At 39.6% G+C, this 23,800-nt stretch overlaps 1 protein-coding gene across 1 annotated transcript; it reads left to right on the top strand.

Moving 5' to 3' along the window:
* The first annotated feature begins 13,194 nt into the window (after positions 1–13,194).
* On the top strand, positions 13,195–22,407 carry LOC307250021 (protein NLRC3-like). Its single transcript, XM_080026947.1, has 8 exons — positions 13,195–13,295; positions 14,227–14,305; positions 14,533–14,761; positions 16,615–18,418; positions 18,803–18,976; positions 19,315–19,479; positions 20,690–20,736; positions 21,572–22,407. The coding sequence occupies exons 1-8, from the start codon at positions 13,228–13,230 to the stop codon at positions 22,099–22,101; spliced, it is 3,096 nt and encodes a 1,031-aa protein (XP_079883073.1). The 5' UTR covers positions 13,195–13,227; the 3' UTR covers positions 22,102–22,407.
* Positions 22,408–23,800: the final 1,393 nt, after the last annotated feature.

Raw genomic sequence — 23,800 nt, 5'->3', positions numbered from 1 at the left:
GTTGTTGTACATGTACAGACCATGAATGTGGAGTCCAGGTGTGTTTTTTGCTGCTGGGCAGACCGACCACTGGGAACCTCTGAGATCTCCTGGTCGACTCTGTGGAGGAATCATGAAGAATTAGCTCTTAACATCATGTCTGGGTTTTGGGTAACTCTCCAGGGGCAACTGGCCCGGTGTCTGCAGAACAGAGCCGGGGGCTGCTTGAGGCAGTCAGAGAAGGAGCAAGTATTGAAATATAATATAAAACTTTAAAATCACACAATTTCATGAATCCAATACATTTTATCAATAGAAAATTCCAGAAATGTCATAAATAAATTCCGAATCAGCTTTATATAACCTAATAAGCCTTGGTAAACAAAATGTATACAGCGACCTGACCACTTCTTCTGGAAGCTCATTCCATGATTATTGTAAATATTTTTTTTTCTCTTTTCAGAAAAACATGCGTGCTTAGCCAGAGCCGCCAGTGTCTGGTTGTGTCAGACAGGCTGTACTGGGCAGCTCTCACTGTGAATGTGTTTGACTTTGTAGTGTGAGGCAGGGTGGACAACAATTTAGTGTTCAGAGTTCCTCCATAGAGGGTTAATTTCCCTTTGTTTAGTTTAGCAGTCGAAACATGTGAAGGTAATGAAAGTTAATTTAAAGTTCATTCTAGTCTGTAAACAAGAACATTTCAGTGAGTTAACTACTGCAGACGGTTGTCGTCCTTTAAAATTAATGAGATGACCAAACAATTGGTCACTCTTAAAGGACACATAGCTGGGTCCAGGTCCAGGGGAGTCTGATCTCTGATGGATCCTGATAGAATGATACATGTATTATGAACACAACAAACACACACAGAGATCAGGGGCCGGTTTCCCGATAACGTCCTCTCTTAGCGAGCTACGAAGACTCCTACGTTATGACTTACCAAAGTTGTTTACCTCTGTAGTCGTGGTTCCCGAACGGTCTCTTAGGAGAAACACTCCTTACGTCGTTCGTACACTGCTGAAATCGATTGCTCAGAATTCGATTTTCCATTTCCTGCTCATTTCATGCGCAGCTGCATGACAACGCTACTAGGCTTTATTATAAAACGTATTGCAGTCTTTGCGAATGAAAGATTGCTAGAAATCCTTCGAGGCAGAAACATTTATTTAACACTAGAAGCGCCAGCATTCTCTTTATGCTGCGTAATCAAATCTACCCGTGCATTTCTAGTGTAATATAAAGTCATAAATTAGTTTGTTTAATCATCATCTGTTTTTTGGAACTCTTGTTTTATAATCTAAGTATCTTTAAGAACACTAATCACGTTTCGTGGTGGGTCAGTAAAGAAACTGAAAGTAGATATAATATCGCCAATAGCCTATATCAATAAAAAAAGATGGCCAAAACAGCGTCCAAATGAGCTAAAATCCTAAATACAATAAACAGTAACATGGCACACTTATTTTAAGGTAAGCTTTAATTGATTATGAATTAATTTTTTCACACGTTTACATGTTTTGAGGCGGAGGATCCGACGCACTCTGCCCGGCTGCTGTCAGCTGAGCCAGACGAGCCGTGTGGAACACAGTTCGGAGGTTCTCAATAGTATGCAGCCCCGGAGACAACATACTACCATAGCCTATACTGATTTAAAAAAAGATATAGAAAATATAGAAACAGCGGAGGAGATTAAGATTAAGATTGTTTCCAGCAATTATTTTCTTCATGAATGTGTGGCAGTTCCATGCGCAACAGGGATGTCACTTGTGTCCGTTTTACGCATGGTGCTTTAACGAAAGGATATGTGGGGGTTTGTATCTCTGGCGATGCCACAGCGATCGCAGAGACTTTCACTTGTGTTATTAAACTTATAAATCTGAATGTATTTCATATCAAAGGGACACAGCGATGACTGTATTAAATATCAAACTGATAAAAAACGATCCGACTGCAGGCTATAGTGTATCACGTATAAAGTATTTTCATATTGACATTGCATCCATTCAGTTAATGCAAGTCAGTAGATGACTAAAAAGTACTTGTTCATATAGTTTGAACACTTTGTGAATCAGAGTGAATGGTATTCTGCTAAAATATCAAATAGCCTACTTTAAATATACGTGATACAGGCTGCAATACAGTTGGATCGTTTCTAACAATGTGTTATTTAATACAGTCATCGTTGTGTCCGTTTGATGTGAAATACAGTCAGATGTATTAGTTAAATGACACAAATGAGAGCTGAAACATCCCTACGGTAGAGCTAAGAAGGCTCTGCGGGCGCTCCAGACCAACCTTACCAACGTAGGACGTACGAAAGAGATTCGTAGCAAAGAACGTTTCGAGAAACAGGCGAAATGTTAAGTAGGAACTCTAAGTAGGGGTTACGAATGACGTAGCGTTAAGAAGGCTCTAAGAAGGCTTCGGGAAACCGGCCCCAGAGCATTTAGTGCATCTCAGGAGGGATGGATAGTAGAGACACAAACAGCAAACAACATTCTGACCTCTGATCAGCAGACTTGTCTCCACCTTTGAAGGTTATAGGTCTGTCCATAGACCAGTCACTCTTGATGGACACACAGCTGGGTCCAGGTCCAGGAGAGTCTGGTTTGTCATGTTGGATCCTGATGGAATCACAACAATGTAAAATGCCTCAAAAGATTACAGTTTGATTTTTGAATGTTTTAAAGACTGAAAATAGCAAACTGTGAAATAAATAATTACTGTTGTCCAGCTTTGAACGTTATAGGTTTATCCATAGACCAGTCACTCTTGATGGACACACAGCTGGGTCCAGGTGCAGGTCTGTTCAACACAACACAACACAACACAACACAACACAACACACACACACACACGCACACACACACACACACACACACACACACACACACACACACACACACACACACACACACACACACACACACACACACACACACACACACACACACACACACACACACACACACACACACACACACACACACACAAACACACACACACACATACACACCACACATAATCATTCATGAGCCTGTTATAAAGGCATTAGACCGTGTAATAACGCTTCATGACGTGTTAATGACATGTCCAAATGGTTTCACTTTACTTGAGGCCAACAGAATCATGCATGACCTTGTAATAAAAGTCTCATGACAGTCAATGTCAAAATGTTCCGCATATGACAGTTTAATATAATCTTACCACATAAATGGAAATAGTTAATTTACATTTGATAATTAAGCCTACTATGACATGTTTATGACAGGTCATGTTATTGGATAATGTCAAGTCAACATAACCAAGACATCAATAAGATATTTTGTCTTAGCTCATGTCAGGTTGTCATTACAAAGACGTGGACAAATTATTTTGTCTCGGCTTATGTCAGGTTGTCATTACAAAGATATCTCAGACAATGTCAATGTTGCATTAAACGTGACATAATTGACCGAATGACACTTTATGACAACAGTCATAACCATTCATAATGTTCATGACAGGTGTCATGACAGTGTAAAAACAGTCTTATGACAGTCTTATGACAGTCTTATGAATACACCTTCAAATAAAGTGTTACCCATTAATTTATCAACACAAAATTAGCTACTATGATAATATAAAATAAAAATTAGAGTATTAGAGTACTTTTTTTGAGAGATCTGTGCCTCAAGTGGGGGGGGGGTCACATGCATTTTTTGGGGCGGGCCCGGCCCCCTATGGCCCGCCCATAGCGAGGGGTATGGTCTGACTATATAGAAGCGCTGAAGTGACATTCATGAAACTTGTGTGTTTACTTTTTCAGTTGTCTGTTTGTGTTAAAAAATATCCAAATATAATATTTATATTTTTTTTTACTGAAAACGTAAAGAGTAAACAACATGAAGTGATCATGACAATGACATCAAAACTCATCTCAGCAGAGATGGATAGTAACAGACACAAACATTTACATTCTGACCTCTGATCAGCTCCATCTTTGAAGGCAATAGGTCTGTCCATAGACCAGTCACTCTTGAAGGACACACAGCTGGGTCCAGGTCCAGGAGAGTCTGGTTTGTCATGTTGGATCCTGATGGAATCACAACAATGTAAAATGATTCAAAAGATTATTGATTAAGTTTTGAATGTTTAAATACTGAACACAACAAACTGTGAAATAAATAATTACTGTTGTCCAGCTTTAAACGTTATAGGTTTATCCATAGACCAGTCACTCTTGATGGACACACAGCTGGCTCCAGGTCCAGGTCTGTTCAACACACACACACACACACACACACACACACACACACACACACACACACACACACACACACACACACACACACACACACACACACACACACACACACACACACACACACACACACACACACACACAAATCTTTGAGTGTGAATAACTATTGTGCAGTGATTTGAGTCATGGACAGTTAGAGATCCTCATGTCACCTCTGAGCTTTGGTCTGGCCGTCATGTTCCCCACACAGAGTGGTTTTAGAGGGAGGGACTCCCTCCTCTCTGTCCTCACTCTGATCCATGCTGCTCAACTCACTGCATCAGCTCACACACACTTTCACCTGGAGAAGAAACACACGCCAACTGAAATGCTGCATTCCATCAACTTGAAACACAGGTAACACTTTGCAATACAGGTAAACTAATTAACTGTTAGTAAATGCATACTAAACATTAAATGATCATTAACTAACCATTAATAAATGCTTAGGAAATGCTAAATAAGCCTTACCTAAGCATTAACTGTTGATTAAACAATGAATAACCGTAATACACATGAACTTACCGTTAATACCATTAACTAAGCATTAATTAACAGATATTTAATGTACCTATTGTAAAGTGCTACCGAAACACGCATCAAGTGAAATCCTCATTTCCATCAATTGTTTGCAGTAGCTTATAGTAGTTCAGCTACATTACAATTTGCACAGTGATTCAAGTAGTATTTTTCTTACAAAGTACGTTTTCTTGGTAGCTTTAGTTAACTGAACTAGATTTCTCCCTAGGGTAACTTTGCTCTAGTACAACCTCTTCCACTGTGAAGTGATAGCTTGTGCAGCGTTACTTTCAAAGTTGCTTCTCCAACACTGTCCTTCAGTAGTTGGTTCTTACCCTGGGTTCCAGATCACATACTTTTTTTTTTACTACACACATGCTAAAGTACAGAAGAAGTTTAGGGCCACAGGAGAGAAAAAAATCAGATAAGGAAGATTTGTTTTTCATCATGTCGAGAAATATCAAGAATAAAGACGAATACTTCAACATGATATTGGAGGTAGTGGGGGCATTTATGTATTTTCAGCATACTACAATTGACGTGCATGTATTGGGACATCCTAAATCATTTTCTGGCATACTAAAAAGTAGGGAAGTATGGGGATTGGAACGCAGGGTACTCTCTGCTTATCAGTGTGAGGTGAATGCAGTCAGAGAGTGAGGAAGCTGCTGTACTTCTACTATCAGGCCACTAGATGGCGCCATGGAGCTGCAGTGAAAACCAGGAACGTTTACATTCACTGATTCACACTGACTGAAACTGCTTCTGTTTCTAGGCCACATGTTATTCTCTTTTCCAGGTTCAAAGATGTAATTTGGGTTTCCACTAGAAAATCATGTCCATGGTGAAAGCCTGTTGATAAGCCTGTTGCTGTTATAACAAGATCAATCAGTTGTACTTTATACCATGATAACTTGTGTTGTTGAATTTACAGTGATAATAATCTATAAATAAAGTTTAAACTAAATATTGGTTTTCATTTATTTATTTTCTATAATTTGATCTAATTAATGTTGTTCTACTTTACTGTGTAAATGTGTGTTTCTACTTGTTTTGTGTGTGTTCAGCTGCAGTTAATTTGTGGATTATTTATCGTAGGAGCCAAACGTAGGCTACACAGCTTGTTAAACCGGTTTAGTAACATATTAACTTTAATTGAACTTACGTGGCATCAACAGAAATGTATTTTTTTTTATCTCTGAGAGCAAAGTTCCTGAGTACGGCTCTGGTTACTGTTATATGATCATATCACTACATCATCACTGTTAATGATTAACTGGTACTTTAAGGGTTAAGCAGGTTTAAGTGTTCTCAATACTTTCAGCTAGTCCCATGTTTAACAGCAAATCTGATTTTTGTTATTCATTTACGTATAATCCTCATGTGCAAATGTCACTAAATGTACTACTAAATGTAGTGAAGTAAAAGGTCTAATATCTCCTCTGAGATTTACTGCAATACAAGTACAAAGTAGCAGAAAAACTCACATCAAGTACGACACGGTCAAACGCTCTACAGCAAGAAATAATAAACTAACTTGTAAGAGAGCAGCCTAATCCTTCATGTTAAAGATACAGATGTGATTTCTTGTGATTTTTGACCGTTTGGTCTCTTATGTAGATTTATAAGTTGGAGATTAAGGCTAAAACAAGGCCTGATGTGTTTAAAAAAAGTTATGAACAATACAGCAGTATAAATATTTGAAAGCAATACAGGATGCCTTACAGCCTTAATGCATTAAATCAAATCAAAATTTCAAATCAAAATTTATTTGTCATTGCACCGTTACAGAGCAACGAAATTAATCCAGTTCACACTCCACCAAGAAACATACAAGGACAACAATAACATGGGTGGACAGGAGAGAGTGTAACTGTAGGGTCGCAAAGTTTCGCGCCCCTATTTCTTAGAAGGAAAAGGAGAACAACAGGGGAAGATAGGTCAAAAAAAATGCAAATCTCGAACTACGTTCCTTATGGGAGCGTAGTGCGTGATCAGTGAAAAAACTCCTTAGCACAAGTAAGCAACATGATAAACACCACAAACAATAAGACTCGTAGACATTGCACATTAAAGGAACGGGTTAGGGGTTTATGGGAAGGTAGTTGTCACAGCCCAGGCACCAGGGGGCGTACGCAGCCGGCAGGCGCGACCCGCCCGCAGCTTCCAGTCCGCAACGAGGGAGGGAGAGGGGGTGGGCAGTCAAGAGGGCTTTAGTAGTCAGGGGTAGTGTGTGCTATGTGTTTACGTGTGTGTGTGTGTGTGTTCCATGAAGCTATCTCTGTCCATATTCCATTATATTTGTGTCAGTGGAGACATTTCCATCACAAATTGACGTGGAAAGGTTAGAAATGTTTGCAAAATTCACCAGAATGCAGGAAATGAAGGGTTTGATGATCAGAATTTTCCAACACCCTCCACTTAATATTATTCATTCAGTTTCAGTGAGCCAATCACAGACAATGAAGTTGTTCGACAAATACTCACTACTACGACAGGTTGTATAGCTACTCTGTGCAAAGTAAAAGTATCATGAACAAAATGTACTTCGGCAGAATTTAAAGACTTCATGCAAAGTTGTGAATGTGTAAAGTACCAAGCTGTCAGATACATGTAGTAGAAAAACTCAGCTCCTTTACTGACTGCGCGTCATGAGTTTGGACAAATTCCAGCTTTTTAAAATTTCCTTAACAGAGCCGGACTAGAAATAGAGTGCTAGCAAAAATCTCGCATATCAATGATTTCACTGTAGGATTCCTAATACGGACTTTAAGCAGCGGCGTTTTACGGAGGGCTACGGCGTAAGGGAACATTTCCAATGGGTTCCAATATCACCTAATCATCTAGCAACTCTTAGAACAGTTACATGCTGCAGTTGGCGTAGGGCTCACAACGTCAGAAACACATTCTGCCATTGTAAACAGACGGACTGCGGCTCTGACTCGCTCTGACTGCGCTGATAGGAGGTGGTGACATGAATTCCTGAATGCTCCAAATTCTACTCAACCGCCGTAAGCCGTCTTATCTCAACTGTCATTGCTTAAAATCCCTGTTATCAGGCGAAGGAACTGCCGATGAAAACTAGCTTTTGAGTTCGCTCGGTTTCATTTACTTGTTTTTCTAAAGCATGAAAAGCATTTACTAAATTAAAGAATACAAAAATGTGTTCATCAATATGCAACGTCCCTGTTTTTAAATGAACACATCTAAAACATTTGAAATAATAGGATTTTTGTATCATTATTTTCAAAAAGTAGATCAGAATTGTTGCCTTACCTTCAGCTGGAGCTTTAGAGGTGAAATCAAACTGCGACACGACGATCACACAAAGTCTGACTGAACTTGAAGCAAGAAATCTCCGAAGAGATGTTTGAGTTAAACATTAATCTGATCACTGAGAGAGATAAGGCAAGGCAAGGCAAGGCAAGTTTATTTCTATAGCACAATTCAAACACAAGGCCACTCAAAGTGCTTTACAGGGGCAAGATTAAAATACATAAAACATATTAGAAGACATTTAAAAGCGAATGAAAAGAAGTAAAACATTTAAATTAAATAAAAAGTACAGGTTAAAATGGAAACAGAAAAGTCTTCAGACTCGATTTAAAAGAACTGAGGGTTGCAGCAGACCTCAGATAAGCCGGGTTAAGGTCTGCTGTCTTAATAGTGGCAGATAAAGAACAGATACAGGCGGGTTAATGGATTGGATTTATATAGCGCTTTTCTAGGCACTCAAAGCTCTTTACAGGGTTCCAGGATCCACTCATTCACACACAGCAGTCATACCGGTGGTGGAAGTGTGGCTGCCAACCCTATGATCATTGGCCGACCCGCTCTACCACCTGAGACACAGTCACCCCAAAGGGTTAATCACACATCATCTGTACAGGTTTTCCTTCATGAAGTAAAATCACAAGTTTTTTTCTTATTTTAATAAGATTATAATTTGTATTGTGACTAATATTTACAAAATCAATAGTTACTTATTGAAGCTATTTCTACTTTAATATTTCATACCATTTTTAATAGTGAAATCATGATGAAAATGTGTCTTTCATATATGATACTATATGATATCAGATATGCAGGTATAAACTTCCACAGAGGTTTTTGAGTTAAACATTAATCTTTATTAGAGTGAGATACTGTATGTCCGGTTAAAGTTCAATTTCAAGTAGTTTATTGTCATCATACTAAGGGACAATATAATGAAATCAAGGTAGCACTCCAAGAGACATGGAAATATAACAAAAATACATTTAAAAACTGTGATGTATTAAGTTATAAATAGTAAACTTAAAACAATTAATGAAGACAATATATGAGAACAATTTAAAGGTCACATGTTATGGTAATTTTCAGGCTCAGAATTGTAATTTGTGTTTCTACTAGAAACTGTTTTTCATGGTGTAGAGTCCAAAAAAACTCTTTAGATTTCTCACAGTGCTATTGCTGAATCTCCTTCTTTCAGCCTCTGTTTGAAACACTCCATTTCAGAGCCTTTTTCTAGTGCTTTCTGGTTGCTTTAGTGAACACTGAGTGTGAAGACAGAAGGCATAACATACTAGTTACCTCATTCATTCATAATAAGACACTAGGCAGCTCTCTGAGGCTTCACAACAGAAGTGTACCAGAGTTTACTGATGAAAAGACACAGTCTGAGGGGGCGCTCATGATGTAGTGGTTAGAGCTTTCCCCCCCATGAGGCTCAGTCCTCATCGCAGCAGACATGGTTCAAATCCAATCTGTGGTCAGTTATCTGCATGTCATTCCCCTCTATACCCCATTTCATCTCTGTCTCTCTGCACTGTCAAAAAAAAAAGTCTAATAAAAAATAGCCGAAGAACGTTCGTACCAGCCCACCAATGGTGTGTCAGGTCAACTCAGAAAAACAAGCTTTGTGGTCAGACGAGTCTAGACATTAAAGGAAATGAAAGGGCGCACTTCCGAAAAAAACAAAACTTGTGACACCCTCCTGACAATCGATGCCCTACGCAACCGCTTGTATTGCCTGTTCGGCTGGGGGCCTTCTGGGGTGGAAGAGAGAGAGAACAGAGGGCCTCAATCCCTGTCCTGCTTGTTCAAGGGAGAAGTGTGGCTCAGTTGGTAGAGCGGGTCGGCCGATGATCAAAGGGTTGGAGGTTCGATCCCTGCCCTGCCACCTGTATCATAGTTGTTGTGTCCTTGGGCAAGACACTTCACCCACCTTGCCTCGTGTGAATGTCGATAGTTAGCTTACTATCGGTGTATGAATGTGTGTGTGAATGGTAACGTGTAAATGGGAACAGGTCTCCCTTCCAAAAGAGTCTTCGGACTCAATGGGATATACCTGTATAAATAAAAGTTAAAAAAAAAAAAAAAGGAGCCCAGTAGAAAGAAAGAAGGAAAGAAAGAAGCAATGAAATGTGTTTGCTTTTAAAACACAAGATGCTATGTCATTGACTGAAAGCCGACTGACTGACCATATATAGACAGACATTAACTGCCACACTAGTGTTGCACGGTGAACTGATAATAGAAAGTTACCACAACAACCCAGTGGTAGAAAACTGGACTAATTCATGCTTTATATTTGAACAAGTACTTAAAGAAAGACAGCGTTTTAATAAGAGCGGTAAGCTAGTTATGAGTTATGTTGCATTCATCCACGTCTCTCTCTCTCTCTCTCTCTCTCTCTCTCTCTCTCTCTATGAGAGACTGCAGCGTGTGTGAAAGAGAAACCACAGAGCCATAGACACACACACACACACACACACACACACACACACACACACACACACACACACACACACACACACACACACACACACACACACACACACACACACACACACACACACACACACACACACACACACACACACTGCGAGAGAGAGAGAGAGAGGGGTGGTGAGGGGGGAAGAGAGAGAGAAGGAGGGAGAGAGACATGGATGAAAGTAATTTAACGCTCCCACAGACATCACAAAGCCCGTCTATAAAATATGTTTTACATCTAATGAGAATGTGGTAAAAAAAACAAAAACATAAATGACCTCAAATACATGTCAAACCAGAGCTTATTTTGTGAGCTAACGTTTGAAATCAACCTCTTTTTTTCAGCTTTTATTTTTACACTGAGGTAGATGGCTGTATTTATGCAACTGATTAGATTTAAGTTAATAGTTTCTTATTGAAAGAAGGTTTAGCTAATGATGGTATAATATTTTAAGGCCCCTGTCAGTCACAGAATCGTCCTGACTGTCCTCCATACAACACTCTGCTCCCATGGCACAGCAGACTTATCAAGACTTATTTCACTGTCAGCTATTGAGCAATGTTTAAATCACAAGATTGTGGTTTCTTGGTTCCTATTTAAATGGACTTCTTCTTTGTTAGTTTTTTTTTGTCGCAGTTTATTTTCTCCTCTCAAGCTCCAGCTGAAGGTAAGCGATCAACTGTCTCCTTTTTAAAATAATAATAATAATAATATTTTATTATTTCTAGTGTAAATGTAGTGACAGTAGAAACAGAAAAGATTTGGAATGTGTGTTTAAATTCATAACTCAAGAGTTTGACAGGAAGCTAGAGATAAAGGATGTGAGACAGCCGTTAACTAAGACCCTCCATGTTGTGTTGGTGTGATATTATCATAAATACTAGTGTATTCATAAATACTAAGTGTGTTGATGCAGTTATATATCCTGACAGTTTGGTGTTAGTCATTGAACTGTAGTAAAGGAGCTGAGCACTTCAGAAGGAAACTTTGGACTTGTTGTTCCACTACACTTATCTGACAGGTTGATACTTCACAGATTCACATTTTACTCACAAAGTATTTGATCAACAAGTCGAATATACACAGAACATGTAGAAACACACATTCACACAGTTTGAAGTAGAACATCAGAAGACAATATTGTATAAATATAAACGATCCTGTTCTTCACTCCACTGCAGCTTAATGGTGCCCTCTAGTGGCCTGATGGTAGAAGTGCAGCAACCAATGGAATACCTCAGCTGGAAACGCTGTACTTGTTACTTTACAGTCACATTTTACTCACAAATAATTTGATCAAGAAGCTAAATCTGAAGTAAATTTGTAGATTAAAGTATCCTGTACTGAATAAAATACGTTGCATCAAGTCATTAACTTCTGTTTCACATGGAAGTACAATTTGTTCACAATACTTGTAATACAATACTTTGCACAGAGTATCTTCCCTGTGTCGTAGTAGTAGTAATAGCAGAAGTGAGCATTTGTTGTATAGAGGCTGGCTATACTTCCTTCTTCTTGTTGCTTGCTCAAATCCTTCGCTACTTGTTTGTAGATCCATGTGGCGCCATCTGCTGGGTGTCAGCTGTATGACTACTGTTGGGTATTTTCACCATAGTCATCAAATAACCATCTGGTTCTTTTTAGTTTGAATCATCTTAACGTGCAAACTAAAGCACTGGTGAATTTGTATGCACCATGTTGTGCCTTTTGTGCATTAATATATGATGGAATATAATTCAGGCTCTCAGGCATTCCGTATTGCTTTCAGATTCTAATTTGTTCTCCTGTATTTTTCAAAATCTTAATGATGAAAATGAGGATTTCAGTTGGTGTGTGTTTCTTCTCCAGGTGAAAGTGTGTGTGAGCTGATGCAGTGAGTTGAGCAGCATGGATCAGAGTGAGGACAGAGAGGAGGGAGTCCCTCCCTCTAAAACCACTCTGTGTGGGGAACATGACGGCCAGACCAAAGCTCAGAGGTGACATGAGGATCTCTAACTGTCCATGACTCAAATCACTGCACCATTGTTATTCACACTTAAAGCTGTGTGTGTGTGTGTGTGTGTGTGTGTGTGTGTGTGTGTGTGTGTGTGTGTGTGTGTGTGTGTGTGTGTGTGTGTGTGCGTGTGTGTGTGTGTCTGTGTGTGTGTGTGTGTTTGTTGTGTTGAACAGACCTGGACCTGGACCCAGCTGTGTGTCCTTCAAGAGTGACTGTTCCAAGGAGCCACCACTATGTTTCAAAGGATGTTCTCCTGAAACAGAGTAAGTCAACATCAAGTTACTTTATCATGTCTGCAGCATCAAAAAATAAATAATAATCATACCATGTTCATGTTGCTCATTTCATGAGTCTAAGGATCTCTAACTGTCCATGACTCAAATCACTGTATCATCATTATTCACACTCAAAGCTGTGTGCGTGTGTGTGTGTTAGTGTGTGTGTGTGTGTGTGTGTGTGTGTGTGTGTGTGTGTGTGTGTGTGTGTGTGTGTGTTGGACAGACCTGGACCCAGCTGTGTGTCCTTCAAGACTGTGTTCAAACTAGAATTCACTTTTAGTACTTTGACATTTCGACTGCTAAACTGCAGTAACTAAAGACTGTTTGTAGATCTGTGCTATTAAAAAAGATCAATAATTATTTCCTATGTGTTTCTATCAGGAGGAAGCTGGAACAAACAGACCCCAGCTGTTTGTCCATGAAGAGTGACTTCTCTATGGATCAACGTATAAACTTCAAAGATGGACGTCAGTCTGTTGATCTAAGGTAAGGATTTAAACCTGACAAATCAACACTCTGGTTGCGTTCCGAATCGCATACTCTTTCTTTTTTCTATTCTACATACTACATCCGACGATAAAAATAATCTAGTTAGGATGCAGTAAGCATACTATTGGGACATACTTTACTCTCTTATTTCATCATAACATTGCGCCATGATCTTGCCTCTTGCTTTTATATCCGTCGCATCCCTGTTTGTTTTCATATGGAGGCTTTGTCGATGTGACGTCACTTCACGTGCACACTGAATTGTGGGTCAGAATCGCCCAAATAGGATGCAGTTTTCAACACTAACAATCTTGGCCGCATGAAGTAGGACATCCGGGTACTTCTAACCATCCTAAATCTGGCCACAAGAATCGGGACATCCTAAATCTTTTTTCTACATACTATATAGTAGAAAGTATGCGATTCGGAACGCAACCTCTGTTTCCAGTTTTTAAACCCACTATGGAAGAACTCTGAGCACTAATGTTGTGTTCCACCCTGTCTCACACTCACACAGTCAAACACATTCACAGTGAGAGCTGTCTGATACAACCAGACACTGGAGGTTCTGGCTACGCATGTCTTTCTGAAATGCGAAAAAAAAAAATATATAATTTGTGCGATATAACCATGGAATGAGCTTCTAGAAGAAGTGGTGAGGTCACCTTCAGTAAACTCTTTCAAGAATACATTATGTTCAACTATAAAGCTGATTCAGACTCATTTATGGAATGTGTGTAATTCTGTGTTTATAAAATATATGGGATTCATGAAATTGTGTGATTTCAAAGTTTTATATTATATTTCAATTCCTGCTCCTTCTCTGTCTGCCCCCGGCTCTGTTCTGCAGACACCGGGCCAGTTGCCCCTGGAGCTTTACCCAAACCCCAGACATGATCTGAGCTAATTCTTCATGATTCCTCCACAGAGTCGACCAGGAGATCTCAGAGGTTCCCAGTGGTCGGTCTGCCCAGCAGCAACAAACACACCTGGACTCCACATTCATGGTCTGTACATGTACAACAACTACTTTACTTTTCTCAATAATAATATCTGTGTTTGACTTCTTTGACCAGTGGATTGTTAGTCTGACCAAACATGGATCTGATGTTTGTTTCATGGTTGTAGTTTGATTGTTTTATTTTGAGTGTGTTGTTCATTTAATATGATATTTATACATTGAGCTGATGCTTTTTGATTTTAGTTTGATTGTTCATATAATATTCTGTTTCAGCTGCTGGAGGAAAACATAGTCACTTTTGTAAAGAACGAGCTGAAGAAGATCCAGAAGCTTCTGAGTCCAGATGACCCAGAATGCTTAGAGGGTCAGAGGGAGGATGAGGAGGTGTTGGACGGTGAGGATGAAGAGCAGAGGAGGAGCAGCAGAGAAGCATTTGTGAAGATCACACTGCACTTCCTGAGGATAATGAAGCAGGAGGAGCTGGCTGACCTTCTGTGGAGCAGTAAGAGGATTTATTTAATACATTGGCGTTGGGTCTTTAAAGGTTCAACATGACGGTGAAATGGGACATTTACTTAAAGAGGACCTATGATACTTTTCGACTTTTATGACCTACAAACGTTGTTATAGTGATTTATAGTCATGTTTAACCATACTAGCGTATCAAATAATTACGTACATGCATTTCGACGTATTCCCTGCTGACCGTCTGGGGTGGCTGTGCAGAGCACTAAACACTATGGCAGCCGGTCGAGAAATAACTTGTTCAAATTTCCGGGTAGTTTGAGTCACGTCCCCGGATGTTTCCATGTATGGTAATGCTGCTCAGGCAAGCTCCGGCTGCATGCCCCCACCTTCCTGAAAATCTCCCGCTGCTGGAAGGAAGGTAACCAATCACAACGGAGTGGGGTTTGCAGCAGGGGGGGAGGGGCGGAAAAGCTCAAAGCAGTGTGTAGAGAGACTGCTGTGCTCGCTACACTGTAAACAATTGCTGTAAATTTACAGCAGGATTTCAACAGCATTAACCTGTTATTTATAAAAACAGCATTTAACTGTTAAAATAAAAGGCAGTCTGTTAAATTACAGTCCTTTGCTGTTATTTTACGGAACGGTAATGTTTTTCAAAAATACTGAACTTTCCTGTTAATTTACCATCAAACTTGGAAGGGACAACTTGACGTGAGCTGTCTGCACATGTGAAGCTCATACAATTTTCTTCATTAATCCTCATCCATCCACATCTTCACTATTAAGTGTTGTTTACTTTATATATTCTGATTAAGTTTACTTAAAGTTGAGTTATATCTACTTGGAAATGGAAATTGCAGTTAACATAATTAAACCAAGTTAGTCTTACTTAACTGAAGAGTTGTGTTTACTCAGTAGAATGAAGGAAACAGATTGCCTTAGATATATCAAGTAAGCACAACAAAGTGTATTGTAGAGACGCCCCCTTTCCCACAATGACTTGCACTGGACTAAACTTTTGTTATGTTGCTATTTGCACCCTCAGTAAAGGGGATGTTTCATTCCATTACCTCACTATGCATTTTGTTTAAATAAAACATTTCTGTGTGAACTAACTGTTATTTTTGGTTATAACAAACGGTTTGTGGAAATCTTAAACAAGATCCCTAGTTCAACTCAGGAGACAATTTACAATCGAAATGAATCATTCAATTGAACTTGATATATTGTAAAACGTGTCTTGAAGTAACAAACAGAAGCTGCTCTCTGTGTTTAGTATTTGAACAAATAGGGGACATAGTAAATTTATATATGGTATGAAACACATCTGCCCAATGAAATATAACATCCCCTTCGCTCACGGTGCAAACAGCAACATAACAAACATTTAGTCCAGGTTCATCCCTTTTTTCATTAACAGTATAATCCTGTCAATTTTAGTGACAGTCAAATAATGTTAATTTAACAGTAAGAAAATGGCAACCCTGCTGCCAGTTGATAACTGTTTTTTACTGAAAAAACAGGTTAATACAGTTTTCTTCATTAACAGCATAATCCTGTCAATTTTAGTGACAGTCATATAATGTTAATTTAACAGTAAGAAAATGGCAACCCTGCTGCCAGTTGGTTAATGTTTTTTTACAGGGACATTTCTTACAGTGTAGGGTAAGAGGAAGAGTGTCCCGAAAATCGACATAGTTTTTTGTGATGTGATTCGTGTCAGGTTGCTCTATAGCAGTTTTTAAAAATAAATTAAGACCAGAAAAGTAGTATAATAGGATCTCTTTAAGTCTCAAGAGATCAAGGGGGAAATATGTGTGTATGCATTCAGATTTGCATTTTAAATTATAATTACTCATTGATCTTATTTCTACTGTTTTAATTCAGGAAGTCATTCTGGAGTGTGCCAGCGTGATCTAAAGTCCAACCTGAAGAAGAAGTTCCAGTGTGTGTTTGAGGGGATCGCTAAAGCAGGAAACCCAACCCTTCTGAATCAGATCTACACAGAGCTCTACATCACAGAGGGAGGGACTGGAGAGGTCAATGATGAACATGAGGTCAGACAGATTGAAGCAGCATCGTGGAAACCAGACAGACCAGAAACAACAATCAGACAAGAAGACATCTTTAAAGGCTCACCTGAAAGAGATGAACCAATCAGAACAGTGATGACAAAGGGAGTGGCTGGCATTGGGAAAACAGTCTTAACACAGAAGTTCACTCTGGACTGGGCTGAAGACAAAACCAACCAGGACATTCAGTTCACATTTCCATTCACGTTCAGAGAGCTGAATGTGCTGAAAGAGAAAAAGTACAGCTTGGTGGAACTTGTTCATCACTTCTTCACTGAAACCAAAGCAGCAGGAATCTGCAGCTTTGAAGAGTTCCAGGTTGTGTTCATCTTTGATGGTCTGGATGAGTGTCGACTTCCTCTGGACTTCCACAACAATGAGATCCTGACTGATGTGACAGAGTCCACCTCAGTGGATGTGCTGCTGACAAACCTCATCAGGGGGAAACTGCTTCCCTCTGCTCGCCTCTGGATAACCACACGACCTGCAGCAGCCAATCAGATCCCTCCTGACTGTGTTGGCATGGTGACAGAGGTCAGAGGGTTCACTGACCCACAGAAGGAGGAGTACTTCAGGAAGAGATTCAGAGATGAGAAGCAGGCCAAAAGAATCATCTCCCACATCAAGACGTCACGAAGCCTCCACATCATGTGCCACATCCCAGTCTTCTGCTGGATCACTGCTACAGTTCTGGAGGATGTGTTGAAGAGAGTAAAAGGAGGAGAGCTGCCCATGACCCTGACTGAGATGTACATCCACTTCCTGGTGGTTCAGGCCAAACTGAAGAACACCAGGTCTGATGGAGGAGCTGAGACGGATCCACACTGGAGTCCAGAGAGCAGGAAGATGATTGAGTCTCTGGGAAAACTGGCTTTTGAGCAGCTGCAGAAAGGAAACCTGATCTTCTATGAATCAGACCTGACAGAGTGTGGCATCGATATCAGAGCAGCCTCAGTGTACTCAGGAGTGTTCACACAGATCTTCAGAGAGGAAAGTCGACTATACCAGGACAAGGTGTTCTGCTTCGTCCATCTGAGCGTTCAGGAGTTTCTGGCTGCTCTTCATGTCCATTGGACATTCATCAACTCTGGAGTCAATCTGATGTCTGATGAACAAACATCATCCTGGTGGTCTGAAGTCTTCAGAGATAAAGCTAATCTAACAGATCTCCACCAGAGTGCTGTGGACAAGGCCTTACAAAGTCCAAATGGACACCTGGACTTGTTCCTCCGCTTCCTCCTGGGTCTTTCACTGCCGACCAATCAGAATCTCCTCAGAGGTCTGCTGACACAGACAGGAAGTAGCTCAAACACCAACAAGAAAACAGTTAAGTACATCAAGAAGAAGATCAGTGAGGATATCTCTTCAGAGAAAAGCATCAATCTGTTCCACTGTCTGAATGAACTGAATGATCGTTCTCTAGTGGAGGAGATCCAACAGTCCCTGAGTTCAGGAAGTCTCTCCTCAGATAAACTGTCTCCTGCTCAGTGGTCAGCTCTCTGCTTCATCTTACTGTCATCAGAACAAGATCTGGACATGTTTGATCTGAAGAAATACTCTGCTTCAGAGGAGGTTCTTCTGAGGCTGCTGCCAGTGGTCAAAGCCTCCAACAAAGCTCTGTAGGTGGACACATGAAACATGTCAACAGGGGGGTTGCATACAATTGAAGATGTGATGTGTTCAGGTTTGCTCAGTAAAATTATTATGAGCAGATTATTAGGCTGAGAAATTTGTTCTCCCAGCAGATAGAAGTTGAGCCTGTTTAAGTTTTAATCCTAGCCTTAGAAGCAAAACTATTTATACAAACAACGTAGTGTTGCTTCATCTCTCAACCAAATAATAGAGAAGTATTGATAGTTGTATCACTAAACTAACTCGTTAAGGAGTCTGGATATAGGGTCAATACTAATAAAAGGCAACAATCCACACCCATAATGCTTCATTTTAAAATAATAAAAAATTATGTTATTTTTTTAAATCTGTGTTCCCTAATTCTCCTTCAGGCTGAGTGGCTGTAACCTCTCAGAGAGAAGCTATGAAGCTCTGTCCTCAGTTCTCAGCTCCCAGTCCTCTAGTCTGAGAGAGCTGGACCTGAGTAACAACGACCTGCAGGATTCAGGAGTGAAGCGTCTGTCCGTTGGACTGAAGAGTCCACACTGTAAACTGGAAACACTCAGGTCAGAATCCATCTGTTTGTTTAAAGGAGAAGTGAGTGATATTTATTTGTTAATTTAAGTGTTAAATCTCTCTCTATATTCATACAGCAATCACTTAAACAGTATGCACAGCTCATAACGCAGGTCTCCCAGTCATTCAGCTTTGCAGTAATTGGCAGATACAATTTTGAGTATCCCGCTGGTTTTTATCAAATCAGGAGACAGAGCGCTATATAGAGGCGGGTCTCTGTGCCCGTGAACGATGACCCGATCCAGCTTCTAACGTCTTCCAACATATAGGATTTTTCCGCTGACATGATTTTCTGAAATACTGAATTCATGATATTTATCTATTCCAGTCTGTCAGGCTGTCTGGTCACAACAGAAGGTTGTAAGTCTTTGGCCTCAGCTCTGAAATCCAACCCCTCCCATCTGAGAGAGCTGGACCTGAGCTACAACCATCCTGGAGACTCAGGAGTGAAGCTGCTGTCGGAGGATCCAGACTGGAGACTGGACACTCTCAGGTATGGACAGACAACAAGAGCTCACACACTGCTGGTGTCCTTCCCCTCTGGTCCATCACGAAGAAGGACATGTGTTTTCTCTGATAAAACTGGTAGCTCAAATCAAGCGATCTGATGGGTTCATAGTCGTGATAAAGGGGCGTATACAAAAGTGATGACATCAATTTCCTGTTTGCAAAGATTTGTATCACTGTGATAGAAGAAGTAACAGCTCCAGAAAACCGGACAGTTAAATGAATCAGATCTGAAGAAAGAGGTTGACGAACTACAAAAACAACGAAACAAGCAAGCAGAACATTTGAAGTTATTCTAATGAATATTCTCAACTGTATTTGTTGTTGTTTTGGATTGTTGCAAAAAGACAACATACATATGTATAGAACAAGCATATTTGTCCACTCCCATGATGATTAGAGTATACATATTTTTTTAAATAACATGAAAATTATTCCTTTATTTTTTATTTAACCTTTATTAAAACATTAAGAACAGTTTCTTATTTACATTATTGATCTGGTCCAAGAGGCCCCAACAGGAATATAGGTACAAATGACAAATACACAAGCGTCACTTAGACAAATATACAACAGAGACGCAAATGCACAGCCTATGTAAAGAAAGGAAATAGAAAACACAATTGTAAAAAAAAATAATCATGGGAAAAGTGTAAATGTCTGGACAGGGTATAATCAATACGAGACCGCATAACAATTAAGGGATTTGTGTGTGTGTGTGTGTGTGTGTGTGTGTGTGTGTGTGTGTGTGTGTGTGTGTGCGTGTGCGTACGTATGTATGCGAGCAGATACGTGTCTGGGTGGAAAAAATAAATGAATACGTGTCAATGTTATATTGTGTGTGAAGGGTGTACGCAAGTGACAAACTGGGGAATCAACAGGAGCAGGAGTGGTCTACTAAAACATTAAGTTTCTGCTTGAAGGCAGACTGATGTAAAAGCTGTAAGTTTGAGGGAACATTTAGAACAGATAAAAATGTAGCTTAGAGTTAACTACGGACCATCATGTGATTTATCACGATTACATATTTTAATTGATTGACAGCCCTAATAAATAAATACATTATCTTCTTGTGACAGATCAGTTTCAGTCTGTTTCTCTGTCACACTGACACACTGAGGAACACTGCTTCATGTTGAACAGCAGTTAGGACTCATGTTGATAGAAAATCATTCTGACTGTGCTTCTTCCTCCAGGGTGGACCACGGTGGAGAGCAGAGGTTAAAACCTGGTGTGAGGAAGTGTAAGTGTGGATTCAGTTTGACTGATGGAGACAAAATGCAGACGTGTCATATAACTAACTACATTTAATCAAGTACTGTACTTAAGTACAAGTTTGAGGCACTTATACATTATTTTCTTAATGCTTATTTATACATTTACTCCACTAGGATTCAGTGGGAAATGTTAAAATGTTTACACACTAAACATACAGTATGAGGAGTTTATAAAATATTTTATACTTCTTAACAACAGTATATACCCAGTTGATAACTCGATAACTAATTTTCTAGTGACTATTTTGATAATAGTAATTTTTAATGCAAATATGCAGAATGTCATGGTTCCAACTAATCACATTTTAAATCTGCTGCTTCTCCTTTTAATCGTTAGAATTTTTGAACAATAAAACAATCAATCTATGAATTTAAAACAAAACTTAAATCTAAAATGAAAATAAAATATATTTTCATATTATTCCCAGCTACAAATCCTGCCTCTATATTAATGCATGAGTAATAATAATCTATACAACAGTAGGACAGTCACTGTTACTTTTAATACTTGTGAAATACTTTCAAAATCAGATACTTTTTTACTTTACTCAAGAGGTTCTGTAAATAGTTCTGTAGTATCTCTACTCTTACTGAAGTATTCTGTTCAGGTTTTCTTCACAAAATGTGTAATTTTTTTTTAACCTTTATTTATACAGGTATATCCCATTGAGTCCGAAGACTCTTTTGCAAGGGAGACCATCATCATTGAACTTTATAGAAGTCAGGACACAATCAGAGAATAAACCCTTCAGGTGTCTGATGATAAACTGCTGCTGTGTTGTGTCTTTTTCTCTCCATCAGATTCCTGTGAACTCACACTGGACACAAACACAGTAAACAGAAACCTCAAACTGTCTGACAACAACAGGAAGGTGACATGTGTGGAGCAGCAGCCATATCCTGATCATCCAGAGAGATTTGACCTCAAGCCTCAGCTGCTGTGTAGTAATGGTCTGACTGATCGCGGTTACTGGGAGGTCGAGAGGAGCGGATGGGTTAATATATCAGTGAGTTACAGAGGAATCAGAAGGAAAGGAATCAGTAATGACTGTGGGTTCGGACGTAATGATCGGTCCTGGAGTCTGATCTGCTCTGATGATGGTCGTTACTCTGTCCGTCACAATAACAGCGAAACATCCATCTCCTCCTCCTCTGTCTCTCACAGAGTAGCAGTGTATGTGGACTGTCCTGCTGGCTCTCTGTCCTTCTACAGTGTCTCCTCTGACTCACTGATCCACCTCCACACCTTCAACACCACATTCACTGAACCTCTTTACCCTGGGTTTGGGTTGAAGAGGTATAACGCCTCAGTGTCTCTGTGTGGTCTGTAAGAGAAAGACACCTTCAAGTCCTGTGGTTTAAAGGTGGAGTCAGCAATTATAGAGAATGCTTGTCAATTATTTATTTATTGTACTGTGTGTGCGCGCTGAAGGAAATCCACAGCCTAGGCTCTGTAAACTGGCATGTCGCTAGCTGCAGTGGGCCCCCTTTGTTGATGTACCGTTTGTTTACATACCAGGTTACAGAGCCAAGGCTGTGTATTAACACCAGACAGGTAGTGAATCGTGAGGGGACATTCACTAATTTTGACAAAAAGTGATTTTGTCAAGTGATCTCCAGAATCACTGACAACCACCTTTAAAAACAGCAGCTTCTGTTTTCTGACCCACACCTGCAAGTTAGGTCACATGGCCTCCGAGTGAAAAAAAACCAGCGATGAGACGGATTTACTATATAAGCAAGAGGCAAGTTGAAGGCGCAACGTGATAACGAAATATACCAGTAGCATAAGTATGTCCAAATTGTAGCAAACTACATAGTTTTTATTCTCAGCTGCAGCATTTGTCTTGTCTTAATACCTTTCTGTCTGTGTAAGGCACTTTGAATTGTTTGTAAAAACCTGGTCCTAATGGAAAATTGAACTTTTTTACAATATACAAACATATATATATTTGCTTCACTCCCTATTGATCTGCTAAAAACAAATTAACTGAATTTGATCCACTGGAGACCTAAACTAGATTTGGATCTTACTCTGCACTGTAATGTGTAATCTTTACTATTATCGTTATTGTTATTGTCTTCTATTTTACTCTTTTGAATTATAATGTAAGGTTGCTGCCTTGTGTTCCCGGTCTTAATGCCTATTATGTCTAACGTAAATCACCTTGAATAACTTGTTTGTACAAAAAAAATGTAACGTTTTTATGACATTTTATAATCAAACAATCGATTCACCAATTAACAAAATAGATAAATGGGCAATTGACTTAAAATCAAATCAAATCAGTTTTATTTGTATAGCCCAAAATCACAAATACATTTGTCTCAGTGGGCTTTACATTTCATACAATATGATATATGATACAATATGACACCCTGCCCTTACACCCTTAGCTCGGCTGAGAAAAAACTCCCAGTAAAAACCCTTTACCGGGAATAAAAAAAATTGATGAAATCTCAGGGAGAGTCGACAGAGTAAGGGATCCCTCTCCCAGGACGGACATGCTGCAATAGATGTCATAAGTAGAGAAAATCACGAAGGAATTTGATCATTGACCAGGTGATTACATGGTAATACTAAGTAAAGTGCGAATAGTGTGGATGCAGGAAGACTTCAGATGCAGCCAGAGGATCCACACCGTCTCGTCTCCACCAGGGAAAACTAAGGTTTCCATCGCCGGGATTACATCCCACGTCTCCAGGTGGCGCCCTTAACCACTGCAACATCTTTCGCGTCGATGGTCCATTCTCAGATGTTACCGGAGGGGGGACCAGATCCACGAGACGGTGTGGATCTGGTCATTGGTCATAAGGGTTCATTGTGTAGAATTTTTTGGTGTTTTTAAAGACAGACTTCCAGAAAAGGAATATTATATTCATCAATATGTTTTAATTAGTGTACAATTTCTCTGAAAATTAAAGCAGTTATTTTATGACCTTAGAATGAGCCTTTATTTTTCGATGTTGCACTGTAATGTTTGTACAGTGGTACAGAACAGACAAACTTAACGGCCTTACACATTTTTA

The sequence above is a fragment of the Ammodytes marinus genome (genome assembly GCF_949987685.1).
Source record: "Ammodytes marinus genome assembly, chromosome: 4".
In the NCBI taxonomy this organism is placed as follows: Eukaryota; Metazoa; Chordata; class Actinopteri; order Uranoscopiformes; family Ammodytidae; genus Ammodytes; species Ammodytes marinus.
The sequence above is the reverse complement of the archived record's forward strand: the minus strand, read 5'-3'. Positions and strand labels throughout refer to the sequence as shown.